Source organism: Trachypithecus francoisi, unplaced genomic scaffold, assembly GCF_009764315.1.
Source record: "Trachypithecus francoisi isolate TF-2019V2 unplaced genomic scaffold, Tfra_2.0 Lachesis_group2, whole genome shotgun sequence".
Lineage (NCBI taxonomy): Eukaryota > Metazoa > Chordata > Mammalia > Primates > Cercopithecidae > Trachypithecus > Trachypithecus francoisi.
The window spans coordinates 52718786-52739277 of NW_022681465.1; the positions used below are offsets into that span (position 1 = coordinate 52718786).

At 37.5% G+C, this 20492-nt stretch overlaps 1 protein-coding gene across 3 annotated transcripts in view; it reads right to left on the reverse strand.

Annotated features, from left to right (window-relative positions):
- The window catches only part of VCAN (versican), a 112520-nt gene that overhangs the window by 10857 nt on the left and 81171 nt on the right, over positions 1–20492 (reverse strand). For all 3 annotated transcript variants that reach the window (XM_033179208.1, XM_033179207.1, XM_033179206.1), the window contains 2 exons: positions 18350–18508; positions 16908–16990 (listed from right to left, as the gene is read on the reverse strand). In XM_033179208.1, the coding sequence (XP_033035099.1) occupies positions 16908–16990; positions 18350–18508 (242 nt within the window). The remainder of the gene's footprint in view (positions 1–16907; positions 16991–18349; positions 18509–20492) is intronic.

A 20492-nucleotide genomic window follows, 5' to 3' on the forward strand; every position in this document is an offset into this window, starting at 1 on the left:
CTTTTCTAGGTACTTGATATGCATTATCTCTTACCACAATCCAGCATAATAGGGAATTATTTGGACCTTAGAGATGTTACGCACCCAGGACTCTCTGGTTTAGGTTCATTTCTTTGTTACTTAAAAGATTGCCTCCCCGGCAATAATAATTATATAAAAAAACATAGTCGCTGTGCCTATTCAAAAATAACAAACTTTGATAAGATGAAAATAATAATGGCCTATAAATAAGAGACCAGTTTCCTAGTCCTGGGTCCTCTTAACTAGAATGTGGTATGAGACAAGTTTGTTTGTTCGGCGCCTTTCTGGGTCAATTTGAGCATCACTTTCTCACCATGCTTTGCCTACTCTCATGCTTTATCATGTCTAGCATGACAACATTAGTGGTGACAAACTTCCAAAACATGCTAGAAATACAGAGTTAAATTTATGTGACAATGGCTAATATGACTGTCTTTTCTGGGCCTACAGATCTGTTAGTCTTTCCTTGAATTAAGTTTAAAGTAAGTTTATGGTTTGAGACAATAAGTTAAGTGACTTTGTTTGGCAAAGAGAAAGTCAGAGATTAAAGTGTATATAAGATTTAAGGCAACTGTTCTCAATTCAGAGCATCAGTGAATGCAAAAATGAAAAAAAAGGAAGGGTCCAACTACTCTTACTACCTACTTACTCCTAACAGCACCATCACTATTTTTATGTCTTTTAAAATATATAATATGTCTGATCCATTTTACTGTATTTACCAAAGTACTATACTTAGCTATCTGCAGTGTTTTCAATACCAAATGTTTCTTTTGTGTTTTAAATCTTTTCCTCCTACCTATGAAATTGAGATTTGTATACCAATACACTCTAGTTTAAAAACAAAAACAGTATAATTAATATACTAGAGGATGTCTGTAATCTTTATTCTTAGAACAAGTGGTTTTCAAAACTTTTAAATATGGTAAAAAAAAAAAAAAAACTTAGATCTTTGATAAAATAATTTGTGAAAAGACCTAAAGTTTGAAAACCTGCTTTTCTTTCAGTCTTCTAGCTTTTTGTCTTTTTAGATTGTGTCCTCCTCAATCCTGCCAGAATTAAGACATGAGACAAGAGATCACTGCTATGTAAAAAAAAGAGTCTTTGAAGAGTGACAAACTTGCAAAAAAACAAGAGACCCTTAAGGAAGTTTTTTTTTTTTTTTTTGCCAAAATACAGCATGAAGGGTGGTTTTATTTCTCAGGGGAAATCCTAATCCAGAAGTGAAGCAAATTTAAATCCAACTTGTAGCCTAAATGGCCCCACTGTGTTACTCTCCAAATGGCCTGGAAAAGATGCTCAGGGGACCATACTCACTGAAGTACTCCTTGACTGGTAGGTCTCCCTGCAACCAGGAACTCACATTGGCTCTGAACTGGCTTTCTAATTCTTTCCCTATTTTCCTTTTTGTTGCTCATTTCCCTAATCATCTCTCAGCCTCCACTCACCAAGCCTCCTTTTTACATTTTTGATACTCTCCTTTAGTAGATAATCAACAAAGCAGAGATATGTCATGTTCTGCCTGTTGCTGATACAGAACTAAGTTGTTTGTAATGAATGAGTTAAAGTAGGATAAAAATTTCAAACCAAAGAATAGGAATCCACTAAAACTAACACAATCTATATTTAGTACTCTCTATGGTCAACGATTCCAGAGTTCACCGAATATTAAATTTGGATTTAGGAGCTCAATATTTTCTAGCTTACTTTCCAACTAGTCTCTTACAGGAAACCAGTAATGTCCTCAAAGGTGGAAAATTTTCCAACATCCTAATACTATGTGTACACTGTGCATTACTCCCTCATTCTTTGTCCCTACCTACACTGTCCCATCTCCCTTTCTTAATTTCTTTTTCTTCATAACATTTATCATATTCTAACATCCTATATAATTTACTCACTGATTGCATTTTTCTCTCCCTAGTAGAATGTAAACTCATCGAGGACAGGGCTTTGGTTTCTTTTGCTCATTACTGTCTCCTCAGTGCCAGAAACTATGTTTGGCACATACTTATGTTGTTTAATAAATAGTTTTGATACTTAGAAATAATGAACCACAGAGGGTGTTTCTTTCTTCCCAATCCACACCAATCCCTAATCAAAGATCCTGCTTGCTGCAAGCAAATAGGTGAGACGGGCAATTACAGACATCGCCAGTGGAAGTAAATAACCTTTCTGGAAAACAGTTGGCAATGCATATCAGGAGCCTCAAAAAGTTTTTGCTTTTGGACTCCAAAATTCCACTTCTAAAATTCTGTACTAAAAAATAATCCGAGATGTGAATGACATTTTATATGAAATATTATGTTTATTAGCAGTAAAGGGAAAACAATTTGTAGAGTAAACATATGTTCAATAAATTGATGTAGCCAAATAGAATATTATATCACCATTTAACATTTTCTTTGAAGAATAAATGAAGAAATGGGGGATAGTAAAAGAAGTGTTAAATTATTATATTATAATGATCCAAATTTTACTCATGCTCTCAGATACAGCTGTGTGTATAGGTGGATGTATGTGTGCATGTTTGTGTTTGCATGTGTGTGTGCGTATAAAAGACCAAAAGCAAATGCAGCAAAATCTTCCAGAGTTTATGTCTGAATGATATGAGACTGAGATATTTTATTCTATATATTCTTACTCTTTATATTTTCCAAGTTCTCTAGAGTGAGCATTATTTATCCAATTGCTAAAAATGAACTTTATAAAATGATATGTGCATTTCTCACAAAAAATACAAATTTCTTAGCTAACCATTTTTAAATCTAGTCTTAACAAATATCACTTCAAGTTACTAAAGCCACTTGACTGCCCTGTATTTTGCAGCTGACACTTCCTCCTGATCTGAACAATAACTATCTCATTTTCACACTGAAATGAGATTCGGATTCTATGCCACTAAAGTGATTCTCAGGGCTCAAACTGCCCAGATTCAGGCCTCTGGTAAAATATTTAATTGTTTTGGGTGAGAATTACATTTGGCTTGCAGCAATGACTTAAAACGAGTGTTCCTGTTGTTGCTTGGCAGAGCTGTGTTTTAATGGTGCAGGACTAAATTTTAGCTCTGTGGTTTTTACAAGAATGTCTGATACCCACAGGCATGTCACACTATTACCTCATATCTGATCATTCCATTGTGCAGGTTTATCTTGGCTAGGATGCTTTGATTTTTGCCTCATGTTATTGCCAAACTGACTTAGCAAAGAAAACTCCAGTTTTCTTAACAACTTTCTTTGTGTCCTTCTGAATTCTTTACAGCCTTATTTAACATTACTTACAGGGAGAGAGTATAAAACAAAAATTCAACTTTAGCTTCAATAATGTACTTTTCTTTTCACTAAAGTTAAATGTTAAGAAGAAATCCCTTCTCAGGGAATCAATTATGGGTTATAAGAATGTAACAGATCTTCTCGCACAATATGGTGTCTCATACATACAGGAATACAGATTCTTGGAATTAGCAGGGAAAAACTCAGTACCTCCCAACTGGATTTCTTTGTTCTTCACTTGGAATTATGAGCAAACATCCTGAGTGATCTATCCTGGATCAACCCTCTTCTAGGGCTGAATGTGCAAACTAAGAATTATTCCCAGAAGCCAGCATGGGTTAGGGATATTCATTTTAACCCCTTAGGTAAAAATAAATGCTGGTCATTCCCTTGCATGTTTGTCTGTGCCTCAGGGACTCAAGTTCAGCTACATACCTCAAACTGTTGTTGCCACCCAGGGACAAGAATTAGATCATTACTATACCTGTAAGAGAACCCTAAAATTACTTTGCATTTTCACTCTCTTCTGATGGCAGAGGAAATTGTGACATAAAAATTAAAGAGTTGCTGGGTGCAGTCTCTACTAAAAAAATACAAAAAACTAGCCGGGCGAGGTGGCGGGCACCTGTAGTCCCAGCTACTCGGGAGGCTGAGGCAGGAGAATGGCGTAAACCCGGGAGGCGGAGCTTGCCGTGAGCCGAGATCGCGCCACTGCACTCCAGCCTGGGAGACAGAGCGAGACTCCGTCTCAAAAAAAAAAAAAAAAAAAAAAATTAAAGAGTTGCTGGGTGCAGTGTCTCATGCCTGTAATCCCAGCACTTCTCATGTCTGTCATCCCAGCACTTTGGGAGGCCGAGGTGGGTGGATCACGAGGTCAGGAGTTTGAAACTAGCCTGGCCAACATAGTGAAACCCCATCTCTACTAAAAATACAAAAAATTAGTTGGGCATGGTGGCGGGTGCCTGTAATCCCAGCTACTTGGGAGGCTGAGGCAGGAGAATCACTTGAACCTGGATGGCGGGGGTTGCAGTGAGCCAAGATCGTACCATTGCACTCCAGCCTGGAGGATCAGGCAAGACTCCATCTCCAAACAAAAAAAAAAAAGCAAATAGTTGATGTAGAGGAAAGCCATCTCAGATGTACATTTTTCTTGCATTTTATTAAGAGATAATTATTTTATATCTAGTATATAACTGCTTAATGCTGGATAATATATGATAAAATTGCTTTATTTTTAGAGTCCAATTAATTAACTAGTTCTCCAGATCTGTAATAACATGCCAAAAAGGGCAACCATTTCAATTAAGCAGGAATCAGTCACTTTTCAGCTATTGTTTTTCTTTCTTTTCCCCCCAATTGAACTCAAGCAAATCAGTTGCCAAAATAATAAAATGATTCAAAAAACCCTGGACAAAATCTAACAGCTAATAAGTATGATTCTCTCCACAAACTAGAGAACTCATTGTGAACCAATCCTAACAGAGGGTGAAAACTCAGAGGAGACTGAAGCTATTCATCGAAGTCTATTGAATGCTAAATGTTTCGATTATTTTGTTCCAAATAATCTGTACTTGTCAAAAATTTATTTCTGTCTCACAATAACACAAAAGAGAAGACTCATCCTGCAGGTCTTCTGCAGTGCACATGACTTCTGTGCATGCCAGCATCCTTAACCCTCAGAGAGTGACCTCAATTCCACGTGTCTCAGAGTGATTTGACTATTTTTCTCACTCAGAATGATTGGAGTTATTTCTCTCCTTCCCAGTTCTTTGCAAGTCTCCAACTTAATTCAATCAATATACTGAGGAAAAAAAGATGATGGTGGGTGGGGAGAGGTCTCTGCTTTTGAAAGTTACCAACAATCTACCAAATTCAGATGGGGTTTATATCTGTTCAAGGAGAATTTCTAATTACATAGTGTCTAAGAAGTCCCAATTGTCATTCAGAGATATCTTTTATCTTTTAAAATACACACCAGGTGGCCATGATCGATGACCTAAAATCTCAGCAGATAACTAGCATCACAAGCATGAACAAAACAAACTGATGATACAAATGTAATGTACACTAATAGACCTTTTCCTTATGCAGTGATGGATAACTGCCTTTTTGCAAAGTTTAAAAAATCAGTTTTTCAGGGCCAGGTGCAGTGGCTCACGACTATAGTCCCAGCGATATGGGAGGCTGAGGCAGGTGGATCACCTGAGGTCAGGAGTTCGAGACTAGCCTGGCCAACATGGTGAAACCCCGTCTTACTAAAAATACAAAAAATTAGCCAGGCGTCAGGGCGGGCACCTGTAATTCCAGCTACTGGAGAGGCTGAGGAAGGAGAATCACTTGAACCCGGGAGGCGGTGGTGAGCAAAGATGACACCATTGCAGTCCAGCCTGGGCAACAAGAGTGAGACACCATCTCAAAACAAAACAAAACAAAACAAAAGCAGTTTTTCAGAAATAGATAAGACTTAGAAATAAATCAGGAGTTTTTTTCTCCTTCTTTGTGTTAAAAAATGAGTTTTCTTGGGTTCATCTTCAGCACTACTTTCAGTTGAAGAAAGGAAACCAGACCATCCAGTATCAGTCACTGCTGTCACAGTCAAGTCCTAGCTTGCCCTTGCACATCACACAGAGAAGCAAATTCATCTATGAGCAAAAGACTAAGAGGTTTTAAGAGCAATTGTTCTTATCACAACCTAATCAATAACTAGCGCTTCTTTATAATACTCAACCCATTTCAAGTTCTTTTCACTGAGATTTCACAACTCCTTAACTTGGTCAAATAACCACAAAGAATAATCAATGAACACTGGTTCTCTGGAAGAGTCAGAGACTTTGTTTAGAATCTTTCTGTTTCTTTTCCTCTCTACTGGCTCGTAAATCGTACAATATAAATAAAAAGAGACAGAATTTTCATAGACACTAGACAAAATTAAAGTTCTTATTTCTGTGAGTCATAAATTTGAGACTCTCTCTCTCTCTCTCTCTCACACACACACACACACACCTACACATACAGTACTTCTTGGCATTAAAGAAGTGCCTAAGACCTAAGACTTGGTAATGCTTCTATTCACACACATCTGTGTAGCAGATAATTTCCTGCCATAAATACAGTAGAGAACAACCAAAATGGTCAGGAGAGTAGACAGCAACCTACTTCTTGCAAGGGGAAAACTGAGCTGTCCAATAGACAGACTTGAGAGCTCACCGAGAGTTTTTACACACTAGCCAGTCATTGAGTACAGTTCTAATTTGTGCCTGAGCAAAAAGTACAAATGTTTCATACTGCAGACCTTCAGGATCTCGTGTATAACTGGAACTGCAAATCTTGAATCTGTAACCGCCAAGGGCCTACTTTCCAACTCTCTATCTATCCATATATTATCTACAATTTTTCAGCTTAGATGCAGTCACCTTTTGTTTTTTAAAATTCGCCATAGTTTAGATTACCTTGAATGGCCAATTAAAGAGATTTTATGGATTTTGCCAAGCACACCCCTTTGGGAAAAACCATTCTTGATATATGTCTAGTCAAGCCATTCACAATATATTATTTTAATTGTTGGGAGAACTTACTGAACTTCAAACTATGATTTGGAAGTTTTTCTCTTGAACGGTTCAGTCACTGCTCTTCACTTACTCTCTTTTCCTCCAAACATTGCTAATTTAGTTCACAGTAAAAAAAAAAAATCATTTATAAAAACCCCGCAAAAGCCCTCTCGGTTCACCTCCCAAGGAAACTGGCCAAGGAAAACTTTCTCGAGGGTTCTACTATTGTGTATAAAGTGAAAACACAGGACAGATAGGTCCTAATATATGCCTTAGTTGCTAGGATTTTACTAAGCACTACATGTGTTAGTTTCATGCTGCGTTTGAAAAATCCTCTCATTTCACATTTAACTTTCAGGATCACAGTATCATGCAATTTATACTAGAATTTAGAAACTACTCAAAGCTACAGGAACTTGATTTACAGATAGTATTATTCCTGTGTGTATCTGGGTGGAGTTCTGCAAATGCGGTTTCAAACACAAAAGACAATACGACCACTAGGTGGTGATATGTATCTATTCTTATATTATGAATTAACAGCTACACCACTTAACAAAAGAGAACTTAGAATATGTCCCCCCAAATCGTGATTATGTACTCCATGTAGCAAAAAAAAAAAATTAAAAGATTGTCTGGGATATGTTCTCTCAGTTTTGTGAGTGAAAACACAAAGAGAACACTTTGCAAGAAGACAGACCTCAGTGAACCAGTATTTACCAACCTGACTACATTCTATTCTGTTGAAGTCCACTCTATCTATAATCTGGATTTTCTTTCTGACTAAAATGTTCACCTACAGCAGTTGATTCTTTTCCACTCTGTCTTTTAAAATTATCAAGTGATTTACATCAATGGTGAAATTGCATCAGAACCAAAGCCAAATGTGTAACATCCACCTAAAATCCTTAGGACAGGTCAGATCATAGATAAACACCCAAGCACACAAATGCAATGTCTGCAGTGTGAATCACAGTTAGTTTGTTTTTCAGTAACAATTTGTCTAGATTAGCTATGAAACCGTGACACCTGCAGTAAGAGCTGACTTCTTTGTGTACAAACTCTTTTCATCACCTGGGCCACTGCTGTACTCCCAGAGCTACAAAATTCAATCCAAACACACTGGATGCCAAGGGCAAGCAGATAACTGCCGAAGTAGGAAAGCAAATTCCAAAGAGAAAACACTTTACCAAGAGGACAGGTACCTGTTTTAAACATACGCAGATAAGAAACCATCTTTTCATTAAATAACAAACAGAATAACCACTTGGGGTTAGCACCAGCCTTTCAGAACACAGGTCAAACGGTTATCTGAAAAGAGGCTCTGAAGACTACTTATTACAGAAATCAAAACATTTGGTAACTTTAAAATGACTTTTTTATCCCTAGATGGCTGGTGTACACAATAGACATTTGTTTGCAGTCTGGAAGGGGAGTGGGCATTTAACTTTGTCTTGTTTGTTAGGGGCAAATGACTTCCCTGCAAGGTAAAGATAAACCTTCTTCTGATCCTTGTACTTGCTTAAGGTTAGTCTAGTCTGGGTCCTTATTTATTTATATTTTAAGGGAGGTTATGGTTTTGCTGCTGTCTTTTAGTTGAACAGGGTAATTCGCTGACCGACAACTGAAAAGAAAAGAGCAGCTTTGTTTTAAAGGAGAAAGAGCCGTTTGTTTTGGTGTCACTACCCTATGCTGGCAGCCTGGAGTTGGATCCTACAAACATGAATATGCTGAAGGGAAGAAAAACTAACTTGGGGTCTCCTGATAGTTGTTAAAGTGGCAATATGCCCATTATTTTCCTAGCTGGCAAACCTCTGTGCGGGAAAGACAATCTGGCCAGCTCTTGAGAACAGCACTAATCTTGTGTAATAGTGTGAGCTCACTGCCCTACAAAGCAGTAATTATCAACGCATTTTCAGAAGGATGTGAGTTACTCGCACTGTGAGACCACTGTCAGAGAGGGGGCCTCAGGCAGAGGCCCACAGAGCAACTTGCATTTAATCCATAGAATGAATGGTGCCAGTAGGCTCCTTTACCCCAAGCTTGTTTGCACAGGTCTCCAGTCATGAAGGGCTAACGATCCAAATGTAAGGAGAGACTGCCAAAACTCATTCAACATTTTTTTTTTTTGGCCTTTTCCATGGTTATCCATTGCCTTAAACTAATTAGCAATTAGATTTAAATATCTGCACGTGATTTTAAGGTTGCATAGAAGACTGTTGGAAAAGCATCTATGAGATGCTACTGCACTAAATCTCCTTTTCTTATTCTTTATAATAATCTTGTCAATTATAAAATGATTTTCCAGTAGTGAGTAAATATGGTTCTTCCAGCTGTTCAACCCACCACTCATTGTCTGAACTGAAAGACAAGGCAGAGAGTAGGGTTGTGTTCTAGAACTACTCTATGACTCACAATATCTCATCTTTAGAATCAGAAGAATCAGTTCTTGATTCCAAATTAAATTAAACTACAACACAAGTGGAAATTTTCATTAAGAACTCAGTAGTCTTTTGCAGAAAGGAATCTGAGAATTCTTCCACGCACGAGTAATGTGTTAAAGGATGAGAAATGAGCATATGTTTTCCTTGGCTTTTGGCTTAATACAATAAAGCCTGTGAAGTTTAACATAATTAAATTAATGTTGATATGCAGTGTGACTTGTTCACAGAGAAATGGTATTTGACTTAGAGCTAATGTCACACCACAGCTGACACACATCCATCTACAAACACTGTATAGAAAGTCTTCTAAGATTTTCAGGTAGGAAAAGGAAAACTTAAATTTTTGTTGTGGAGATTCTGTTTTGCATTGTTTTTCTGCCAAATCATGTGAAATCCTTTCAAACGAGCAGAAACCTACAAACAAGCTTAGAAAGCACCGGAATTAGTTAATACTCCGTATTCTCTTTACAATGTCCAAGACATCTGGGAGAGGAAGGGGAATAGGAACGTTTGTGTTTATGAAAGGGTAATAATGATACATTGCTGCAGGAAAAGAATAATGGTTTATGGTCTGTGATTTGTTACTCCCTTCTTTCTGCCCCTTTTAAGTGTCTCTTCCTAGGTTAAGGGCTATGTCTTTATTGTTTCCACCTTTTTCAAAGTTGGCTTTTCTCACAATACTTTGCTTGACAGACTGATGTGTTTATTTATGAAAGAAGAAGAAGGGGCCTCTGGATTTAGAGTCAAATCCACACATCTAGCTATTCTTGTGCATCAACTCGAATCAACTGGTGAAGGGGGACAAGCGGGTGTTGGAAATTGTAGGTGTTAAGTTGCCAAAGCTGAACTATGCTTACCAAAATGAAAAACAAAATGCAAAATTGAGTTATCTTCCAGAAATATTTTTAAGAAGAATTTAAGTTATGAAGATTAATTGTACAATTAATTGTACTAATTATCCTATCAATTAGGCTTTTTTTTACTTTATATCATAACTGTCATAGCAAGATGAGTTGGGTAGAACTAGAAAATAAGATATTTATGAATCTGTGATTTAGTAATTTGTTCTAGAACTTCCTGACCAGATTTGGACAAATGAAGAAGAGAGAAAGTCTCTCTGTTTTCTCCCGACTGTAGAATGGAAAGTGAGAAGAAGGAAGCTGTGACAACTTCCCAGGAAGCAGGGAAGCCAGCAGCCTCATGGGGGGTGACATCTGAGTCCTGACAACACAGAGATGACAGAAGTAAAAAAAGTGAAGGGGATGCAGAAAATGATTTTTAAAATGTTTAGGAATAAAGTCAGGGCTTTTTCCGCAGAACAAACTAAATCTTCCAAAAGCTCCTCAATATTCTAAAAATGGAATGGCAATGTCAGTTTCAGTCAGTCCTCGCCTCTACACATGGCCATCTAGAGTGATGGTTCCCTTTGAAGTAAGTGCATCTGATCCACTGAAGACACCAGTGTCCAGTGGGGAGGGGTCAGCTTTGATGGCACTGGGGGGAATCATTGAAGAAAGGCGAGTAAGGAGCCATGTGGAGCCCAGAGAATCCCCTCATGAGAATCTTACTCCAGACGGTCCAAGAGAGAAGGAAGCAATAGGACAGCTTTAAATCTCTGAGCTCCACAATTTGATTTTAAACCACTTGTTGGAGAAGTTTATCAGACAAAACAGTATGATGAAGGCATGTAAGCGTTTCTAATAGCTCTTTAATTGGGCTGTCCCATAGACACTATAGTCCTTAGTTGAAAACAGTGTTGTGAAATCATTTTGCCAGGAGGTATACTGACAGACAAATATAAATGATTCCATAACGTTCCCTGCCTGTCTGGCTTCCTCTGCACTTGAATAAACAGCCTCAGATAGTGGATTTACAGATGAAGCCCTATCCCATCTTATGCAACCAAACCATTCTTAGCCAAAGCATCTATAAAAAGTAAAATGAGCTGATAACATTTGGGAGTGATATTTCCTTTTGTTTGTTTCACCCCATTTTGGATATAAATAATAAGGTTTCTAAAACTCATTTTTCTTCAGAAAGTATACCTACGGAATTTGTGCCTATCTGGAAAAAAAAATCCTCCTCCAAAGTTTTGAGTAATTGTTGGTTTCTTAAAGTTTCATGGAAAACCTGCCCTGATATAACTCAAACCTGCAGGGGTGGCAAAGTTTGAAAGTTTACTTTCCATTTTTAATTCCCAAAGTTTATTGCAAAGGTGTTTCTAGGACAACCATGGACAAAATTGTCATCATTTCTAGTAAAAACACTTGTTTTCCTTTGGTTGATACATTTATAAGATGCACTATGTTCAACTATAACTTCTATTTTTAAGGAATATCTTTTTTTTTTTTTTTTTTGGTCTTTTCACCATAAAACCCATCTATTATGTTTTGATGTTTTTCATACTGGTACAACTTTAAATAAAATCTTTAACTTAGGTAAACAAAAATGTCACAAAGAGATTCAGCCAAAAGACATAATGTGTTCATTTCAGGATTCAAAAGGTAGAGTTGGCTGAGCAATGTGTGTATGCTGATTATCATTTGTTCATTCAAATATTTATTAAATATCTATTCTATGTCAACTACTCTGCTAGGTGCTGAAAAAACAGATGAAAGTTAATTCCTATCTCAGAAGGCTCAGTGTCAGCAAGTCAATTTCACAGAGGCCTGAGTTAAGATGGGAAGAGGACAGAAAAGATGTGGGAGCACAGAAGAGGAGCTCTGAGTCATACCCAGCAAGGAAGCCTTCCTGGAAGGAGACCCCTGGCCATGCAGGGTATTTGACTGTTTGTGAGATGAAATTAGGACAAGATGTGAGAATATGCTGAACGCTAGGGCCAGAACAGGCAAAGCACCCCAGGAGTGAGAACCCATGGCTTATTCCAGGAACTGAGAGTATTTTTGAGATGCTATCGCTTAGGAAGTGGCAGGTGGAATGGATTGGCTTTGTCTGCCGTACTAATAATTAAAAGTTGATACTGAAGGCAATGAGCAGACACTGAAGAAGTTTAAGGGAGCAAGAAGAGTTCATAGCCAGGGAAGGGAAAGGTCATTAGCACTGGAAAACAGATTTGAAGGAAAACACTCTGACTAGTCATTCATTTAACAGTTGGTTTAAGAAAGAACTTATAAGTCAGCTAATAGTATATAAGCTAGATAAGAAAAGTTTGTTTAAGTTTGCCAGCTTTAATGTATATTTAACTTGGATGGTTTAACTGAGTGTCTTTGAAGATATTACTTGGGTGACAAGCAAAGCAATTCATTAGTGAAGTTATTTGTTAGGGTTTCCAATAAAGCAGTAGGCGCATTTTGCTATAGAGAGCAATCGTCAAGTTTACAATAGTCAAGTTAAAGAGTAACTGGGTTAGGAGAAAGCCAAGTGACAAAGTAAAAACTGAAATGTATTAAAAGAAAATAATCTTAATATAAATCACAAGGATAAGACTAGACACAATTTTCTTCATGAATTCACTTTTGTGAAATTTATTGGGCAAACACCCCAAATAAAAAAATTAATAGATTTTTAAAATATAATAGAAATAAGAATTTGGCATTTTATCAATGATAACAACATTCTACTATAGTGGCCAGTAATGTGGAATGAATCCATCAGAATCTCAAGAATAAGGGCAATTTAGATCATTTAGCCAAACAACATCATTAATTTAGTATATTAGTTGAATTAGTCTAGCTGTATAGCATAATAACATTAAATATGATACTTTTTTTTTTTTTTTTTTGAGACGGAGTCTCGCTCTGTCGCCCAGGCTGGAGTGCAGTGGCCGGATCTCAGCTCACTGCAAGCTCCGCCTCCCGGGTTCACGCCATTCTCCTGCCTCAGCCTCCCGAGTAGCTGGGACTACAGGCGCCCGCCACCTCGTCCGGCTAGTTTTTTGTATTTTTTAGTAGAGACGGGGTTTCACCGTGTTAGCCAGGATGGTCTCGATCTCCTGACCTCGTGATCCGCCCGTCTCGGCCTCCCAAAGTGCTGGGATTACAGGCTTGAGCCACCACGCTGGGCCAATATGATACATTTTTACTGAAAGTGTATTGAAAGCAAAGTTTAATTATTTCAGTTAAAAGGATCGTTGAAATTGAGACCTAATATAAACTTGTCTGTTCTTACTGGATTGTAAGGCTAAATATCAAAAGATACTTTCAGGTAAATATGAAAGGTTCTTTTTGTTTTAATACTGTTCTACCACCCAAGACGGAGAAGCTCTAATAAATCTTTCAAAGAAAAAAATGGAGGGAGAGAGGGTGTGGAAGAGGAGAGAAATCACTCCAAAACATAAACAAAGTCCTTAAAATTGCACACAGTCAAGTTAACACCATTCTAAGTATAAGCAGATACCGCTCCCTGTGACCAAGACTTTACTGTTAGCAATATTTTTAAAAGCAAAAACCTTGGAGTAAACAGCGAAACAAAGCAGAAGGGTTTTATTCAAAGGCCTGCACACATATGGAACCCGTTAAGGGGATGGTGACTGTAGAAAAAACTACAAAGAAGTTTAAGGGACACCTAGGCTGTGTCAGAGAGGAAAAGGATAGAGGAAAGGGTGGTTACAAAAGCAAGAAAGTGGGCAGGAGATCAGTCAAATGCGAGGGAGACAGGCTCTAGGACAGATGGTCTGTTCTGTTCCAGAATGTTCAAAGTTAAGGGACACTCCTTAACACATTTCTATTTTACACAAAGAGTGAATTAAGAAGAAACCAAGAGTCTGTCAGAGTTTTTTTCTGGATTTACTTGTGTCATTTCTTTGATAAACTTTGCTTGTTAATACATTTCATCACGTGTCTTCTTCAAACTGAGGCCCTCGGTGCATTCTCCATAATCCTTACATTTCAAGTGAAAGTGCCAACTAATTAAGAGTAAGGTTCTTGTTTATGTTGTATAATTATCTATGTTAGCTTATGTTATCTTCCTCTGGAAGTTTCAGAGGAAAATTTCAGAGGAAAAATCAATATTTCTTTTTTGGCAAGGTGCAATGCTCACCAATTTACCACGTTTAGGACCATTCTAGACTATGGAAATGGTAACTGTTATGTTTTTCAGAGTATTTGTGTACCTACGTTAAAAATTAATGGCCACAGACAAAAAGTAGGTGAGTCACCTTGCTTTGGCGTAGGGGAATAATGATATATGATGAATCAAGCTCACCTGTGTGGCACTTGGCAGGGAAGATAAATTTCCTAAGATATTCTACAGAACCCACATGGCTGCCAGATATAGGCCAATATGAAGTCTCTTTAACCAAGCACACAGGAATAAAGGATAACACTTTATCTCAGACACCATGAAAAATAAAAAGCAGGGAAAAGAATTACTTCTTGAAAGACGTGAACTGCTAAGGAAGAAACCAGAATAAACATCTAGTAACACACATACATGCTAAGAATAAAAACACACACATCAAATCTATGTAACCAATGACAGATTAGAAATAGATGGGACTTGGTTCAGCCAGGTCAATGTGTAGAAAAATGGGATTTTTCATAGACTCCACCTGGTCAAATGCAGCTATTCTAGGCTCAGGGCTGGAATCAACAGGAACCCAGACAACAGGTACACTTTGGGATAAGTTATGGGCTGCATCTGCAAGGCACAAGTAAGCAGTAACTAGATAGAAATGGCCAGCTGAGTCCTGGGCAAGTCAGCTTCTGTATACATGATGGGGGCTCACAAAACCCTGCACTTTTCACTGGGCTATAAATAAGGGAAATTTGTGGGAGGTAGGCATAATAGTGGCACCCTAAAGCCCAATTTATTCCATGAGAATGAAGTACACATTTAACAAAGAAAACTCATTAAATGTATATACTGTATGATATATGTTAATAAAATTATAAAAAACAGTTTATAATATAAACTCTTAATCATATGTTCACTTAGAAATTAATAAGAACAAAATTATCTTCAGTTAAAATGAGTGTAATATAAAGATTCATGCCATACCAATCGCTATTAATCGAATGGACCAGTGTTATCCCCCTAAGTACAGCAAAATGAAAACATAAAGAGGCAACAACTGCAGATACACATCCAATACATCCAGCCAGGACAATTATTAATAGAAGAAACTGAGACTACTGATTCTAAGGTTGTGTTTCCTATAGCTTACTGGGAACATATTTTAAGAACAACCTATTTTTCCCTATTTTTCTCACATCTTGCCAAAGAACCTACTTAAGAACTTCAATGACAAACAGTGAAACAGTGCTGATTAAACATAAACAGTGGTGACAGAGACAGAAACTCAGGTCTTATTTTGGGTAGCTCAAAGCAAAAATTTAATAAAGGATACACTCTATTTAAAGCCAAGAAGGTACTGGTCAGAAGAAACTGTGGCTTTGGAGACAAGTCTAAGTTCAAATTCTGGCTTCATCAGTTAACAGCATTGTGATTCCAGGCAAACAGCTCAGCCTAACTGATCTTCCCTTTCTTCACCTGTCAAACAGGTGAAGGAAAACCCAATGCCTGTCGTAACAGTTATTGTGGGGAATAAACATATGCAAGGGCTTAATACAGTGGCTAACACATAGATAAAGTGAGTAATGTGTCCATGACGGAGCAGCTTCCCTTAAGACATAGCAGAACTTCCAAAAGCAAAGATTACATTGGCATCTGTTTTAGAATGAACCTTATATTTTGCCAAACTCATTAAATCCAGACAAGTGGCAGATAATGAATGAAACTGAAGTACCTAAGTAATTCACACACAAAAAGGCCTTTAAAATTATCTTCAATTTTTTACACTTTGTTTCTAATTTAGAATTTAATTTACACTTACTATCTAGCCCAGTGGATCCCAACTTTGCATTTCAGATTCACCTGTGGAACACTGAGAAAATACAGCGGCTAGAGGTTTTGCTGTAATGGACCTGGGATAAGGCCTAAGCACCAGTTTTTAATTACATATTCCAGTTGATTCTAATGAACAGCCAGCACTGAGTACCACTAGTAGAGCCAATCACATTTGAACTCTTTCTAAAAAATTAGATTTATTTGAGTTTAGTAGGAGTGACTCAAAACAGCTTCACCTGTTCTAAGAACCTATTATAGCCTTCTCAAAGTTGTGGCCAGCATTTCCAAGTCACTTCTTTCTTCAAAATATAGAAAACAAGTTGAAATACGTAATTAGTCAGCAGAGATTCATAAGATCATATCAACAATCTTCTTTAAGATAAAAATAAATGCATATTTTTGCTTGGAAATGTGCCATGCCTTATAGCAGATTTCCAGTGCAATTTTTAAGAGGGAATGGTATTTTTTTTAAGGACTTTTCTCCTACATTTATTCTTCTCTTCTTGCTCTGAAGCTAGAAAAAGCAAAGATAACCATCTGAAAGACAGACCCAAGGTAATTCTACTAATCGTCTGGTTTTCTGGTTTGATGGAAATCTAGTACACTCCTCTTTTAAAGAGAACCACAAACATTGAAGAGAGAACTGGATGTTGGATCAGTTAGCCTGGAACTCTTCTAACCCTTCCCAGTTTCACTGAGTGACCTTGAGCGAGTCACTTGTCTCCAGTCTAATGCAACCTCTGTCATGTGCAGTCAGTGCACAGTACCAAATTTCCAGAAGGTAGAACTTGACATCATTTTCAAGGACATCTTACCAGTGTGCTGCCATCAGTCCAGCGGAAGTCATGCTCAAACATCTTGTCATTGAGGCCTATCCACTGATAATCATGGCCCACACCTAAGGGATAGGAAACCACACAGATATTTGTACTACTTTTCCATATATGGATAAAAATATATCAAAGATAATTATTTTCAGCATGAATCATGTTTATTTAGTTGCTCATAAAAATCTCTCCTAGTCTATCTTTTGTTCTTCTGCCCAATGTGCTTTAAATGAAAAAGTTAATGTGCAAACACTGTGAAGCATTAAAGTATGACATAGACAATAATTTCCCTAGCAATTTACTATAATTAATTTTTTTCCATCCTCACTCATGATAGAAATGTTCTATTTTTCTGTTGTTGTTGTGAAGTGACGCCATTGGCAAAAATTCAGTGACCCAGTGAAATGTGCCAGATCTTATCCATGCTACCCTCATTTTGGAAGCCACATGTTTCTTTTCAAAGCATTTTAATTAGTGAACACCTAGACAGTTCTACAAATTTATCCTCAAAAATATTTACTTTTACCATGAGGTGAGTCACTGGCAAGGATATCACGCAGTAAAGTCAAATGAACCTCTATCCAGATTACAAATTAACAAACTTCTAAAAGATAGTAGGCATCATGAGAAAATATTTAATAGAACATCAAACAATGCTTCATGAGGCTGGGAATGGTGGCTTACGCCTATAATCCCAGCACTTTGGGAAGCAGAGGTGGAAGGATTACTTGAGGCCAGTAGTTCAAGACAAGCCTGGACAACATCGTGAGACACTGTCTCCTAAAACAAATGTCTACATATTGCTACATGAAAACCAGTTGCCCTCCTTCTTGCTGCAGTTGAAGGAGTTATTAAACAGCTCTGATATTAAGTTTCATTAGCTTTCGATCTCCACCTATTCAAGTTCTTAGACGGTAGCTCACTTTCCACAGTTTAAAATCTTTAGAAACTTGAATGAGAATCAATATGCCCAAAAGGTAAGATTAGGGTACTATTATTAACAATTCAATTTTAATTAGCAGGACAAAAATAACTGAAAGTAACTGTAATTTTAGACAGGCATATAAATATTCAAAATAGAGACTATGAAAGTATAACCACAGTAAGAATTCTATTGAGCTATAATAATTGGTTGTTTTTGTAAATTTAAAAATGATCAAATAGCAATTTCTTATGATTCAACCTACAGCAAGTGTTTCAACCAATACTGCCGGCCGACTAACCAATGCCTACCTATATTATAGTTGAATGTTTCCCAAAATGGGGGACTTAACATAGGCGAGATGATTTTAAGTAACCCACAGATGAGGGATTTGATAAGTTGTATTATGATTGAAAAAGCTACTTCTTTTCACTTGCACACAGACCAAACTAAGAGAGTGATGAGAAGGAGTGAAGTTTCCGGAAACTCGTGTCTATTTGGTACATACGATTAACAAACATTTGTTCTTCGTGAGACAGGATGCTTGTGAGATGGGCACCCTGCAGACGGCATTCCCGTTCAGCTGCATCCCATGTGCGTCGATGGGCAAAGTATTTGTAGCACTGCCCTTGGAATTTGTGCCAGCCATAGTCACATGTCTCGGTGTCTGAGAAGAAACAGGCAGGAGCTTATTAAACACACATACATCATTCAAACTTGGCACCCTGATCCAAGTGTTAATAGGATACCCAGGCCAGTATCTGTGCAATGTCCCTGAAGTAACTGATTCATAAAAATTGGTCATGATGACAAAGAAATTATTATAAAGTTAGCCCAACTGATCCGTGTGAAATGGATGGCTGTACATCTTTGGACTGCAAAGGCAGCATCTAACAGCAACTTCCTTGATTAAAGCCAGAGAAAACTGGAAGAGGGGCCAGCCAAAATCTCTTGGGCGGCTATAGTGTTGGCTGACTTACTTGTGAAGTAACTGGGGCTAATTCCTTAACCAACACAACTTTTCTAAGAGACTCATTCAAGTGATAGATAAGAATTCTGGCTAATAGGATTATGAATGTCCTATTTGCATAACAACTTCAAAGGTTCTGGAAGTAGTCCTCTCCCACTTCCCAAAGAGATATCTGAGAAGTCACAGGCTCTTGTCATATGAAACTGACAAAGAGAAAAAAATCCTTTATGAATAGGTACCTTTTGGGATATAACTAGAGCTGTATGCCTTCTTCCTAAAAAGAAAGGTAAGATAGGTAACACCCAATGAAAATGCATCAAGATTTTAAGTTTATTAAAAATGAAATAAACTAAATTATTTAACTCACCCCCCCATTCCACCAGGTCATATACATATGTGTGTGCGTGTGTGTGTAGTTTCACAATAAGCACACTATAACTGATATTCCAGTGAGACGAAAATATTTTTCAAATATATCTAAATTTTACACTGGCAGTATCAGCTACATTTTCTAGGTTGCCAATTTTTACATGATTCCACAGGAAAGTAGCCTTGTTCACAGCACTGTATTCTTCATTGCCAATCTTCCCACAGAATCACTCATCCACAGGTGGGGTTACACTATATACTAAATCATAATCAGTAGAAATAATTTTGATTTTCACACAATACACCCCACGATGATATTGAAGTTGTTGCATATAAAAACTAACAAAACTGCAAAGTTTATAGAATTTCAGGCACTAAGAAAACCTTCCAGGGGACCTAATAAGTATCTCCCCCCACCCAAATATGCTGATTAATAGAAGAAAACACGACCGTACTAAATTAAATAAATGTTTGCTTTATATGTTAGTTTTGGTGGCCAGATTGAAACTCAGATTGTCTCTTGACTCTCATTCCTGTTACTCCTCTTTCTATAACCGTGGGAAAGTATGAATTCTGAAAGATTTCATTTCTTTCCTGGCTTCACTGATTAAAACCATACTCACACAACAGATGCAGCTTATCTGAGCGCAGTATTTATTTCAGTTTAGTCTATCAGGCCTGTTGTTTAGTTGCAGCCAGCTGACTACTTCTTTTGAGTAATGTGCACTGGAAGTTTTGCGTGTATTAAAGTGTTGTTTAGAGATCACCAAGTCTCATAGGAAAGGACTCAAGACACAGCTAGATGGTTTGATATAAAAGTAGCACTCAGCGCCTCAAAATGAGGCAAATTTTGACTACTTGGATGTAGTGTTTCCACTTTGGGGAATTTCATTTGTAAGAATTTAGAGGTAAGGTGAGAGGGGTAGGAAGAACACAGCTCTTCCTATATGAGCGTATTAGTTTACAGAGGAGGAGAATCAAACATTTTTTTAGAACATTCTTATGCCAAAGTAAATAATGTGATTTGTAATGGCATATAACTTTCCTTAACCGTGGACATTATCATTTAACTTAAGATACACGATGTACAATTCTGGAGGATCTTAACCTCTTGAATAATACATCAGAAAAAACTTTTCTACATACCCTTTCCTACCTGCTATTACCCCAATTGGTTTTAGTTTGGTTTCCCCTTTTTTGTCTTGTGTGTGTGTGTGTGTGTGTGTGATGAAGTCTCGCTTTGTCACCCAGACTGGGGTGCAGTGGCATGATCTTGGCTCACTGCAACCTCCGCCTCCCGGGTTCAAGCGAG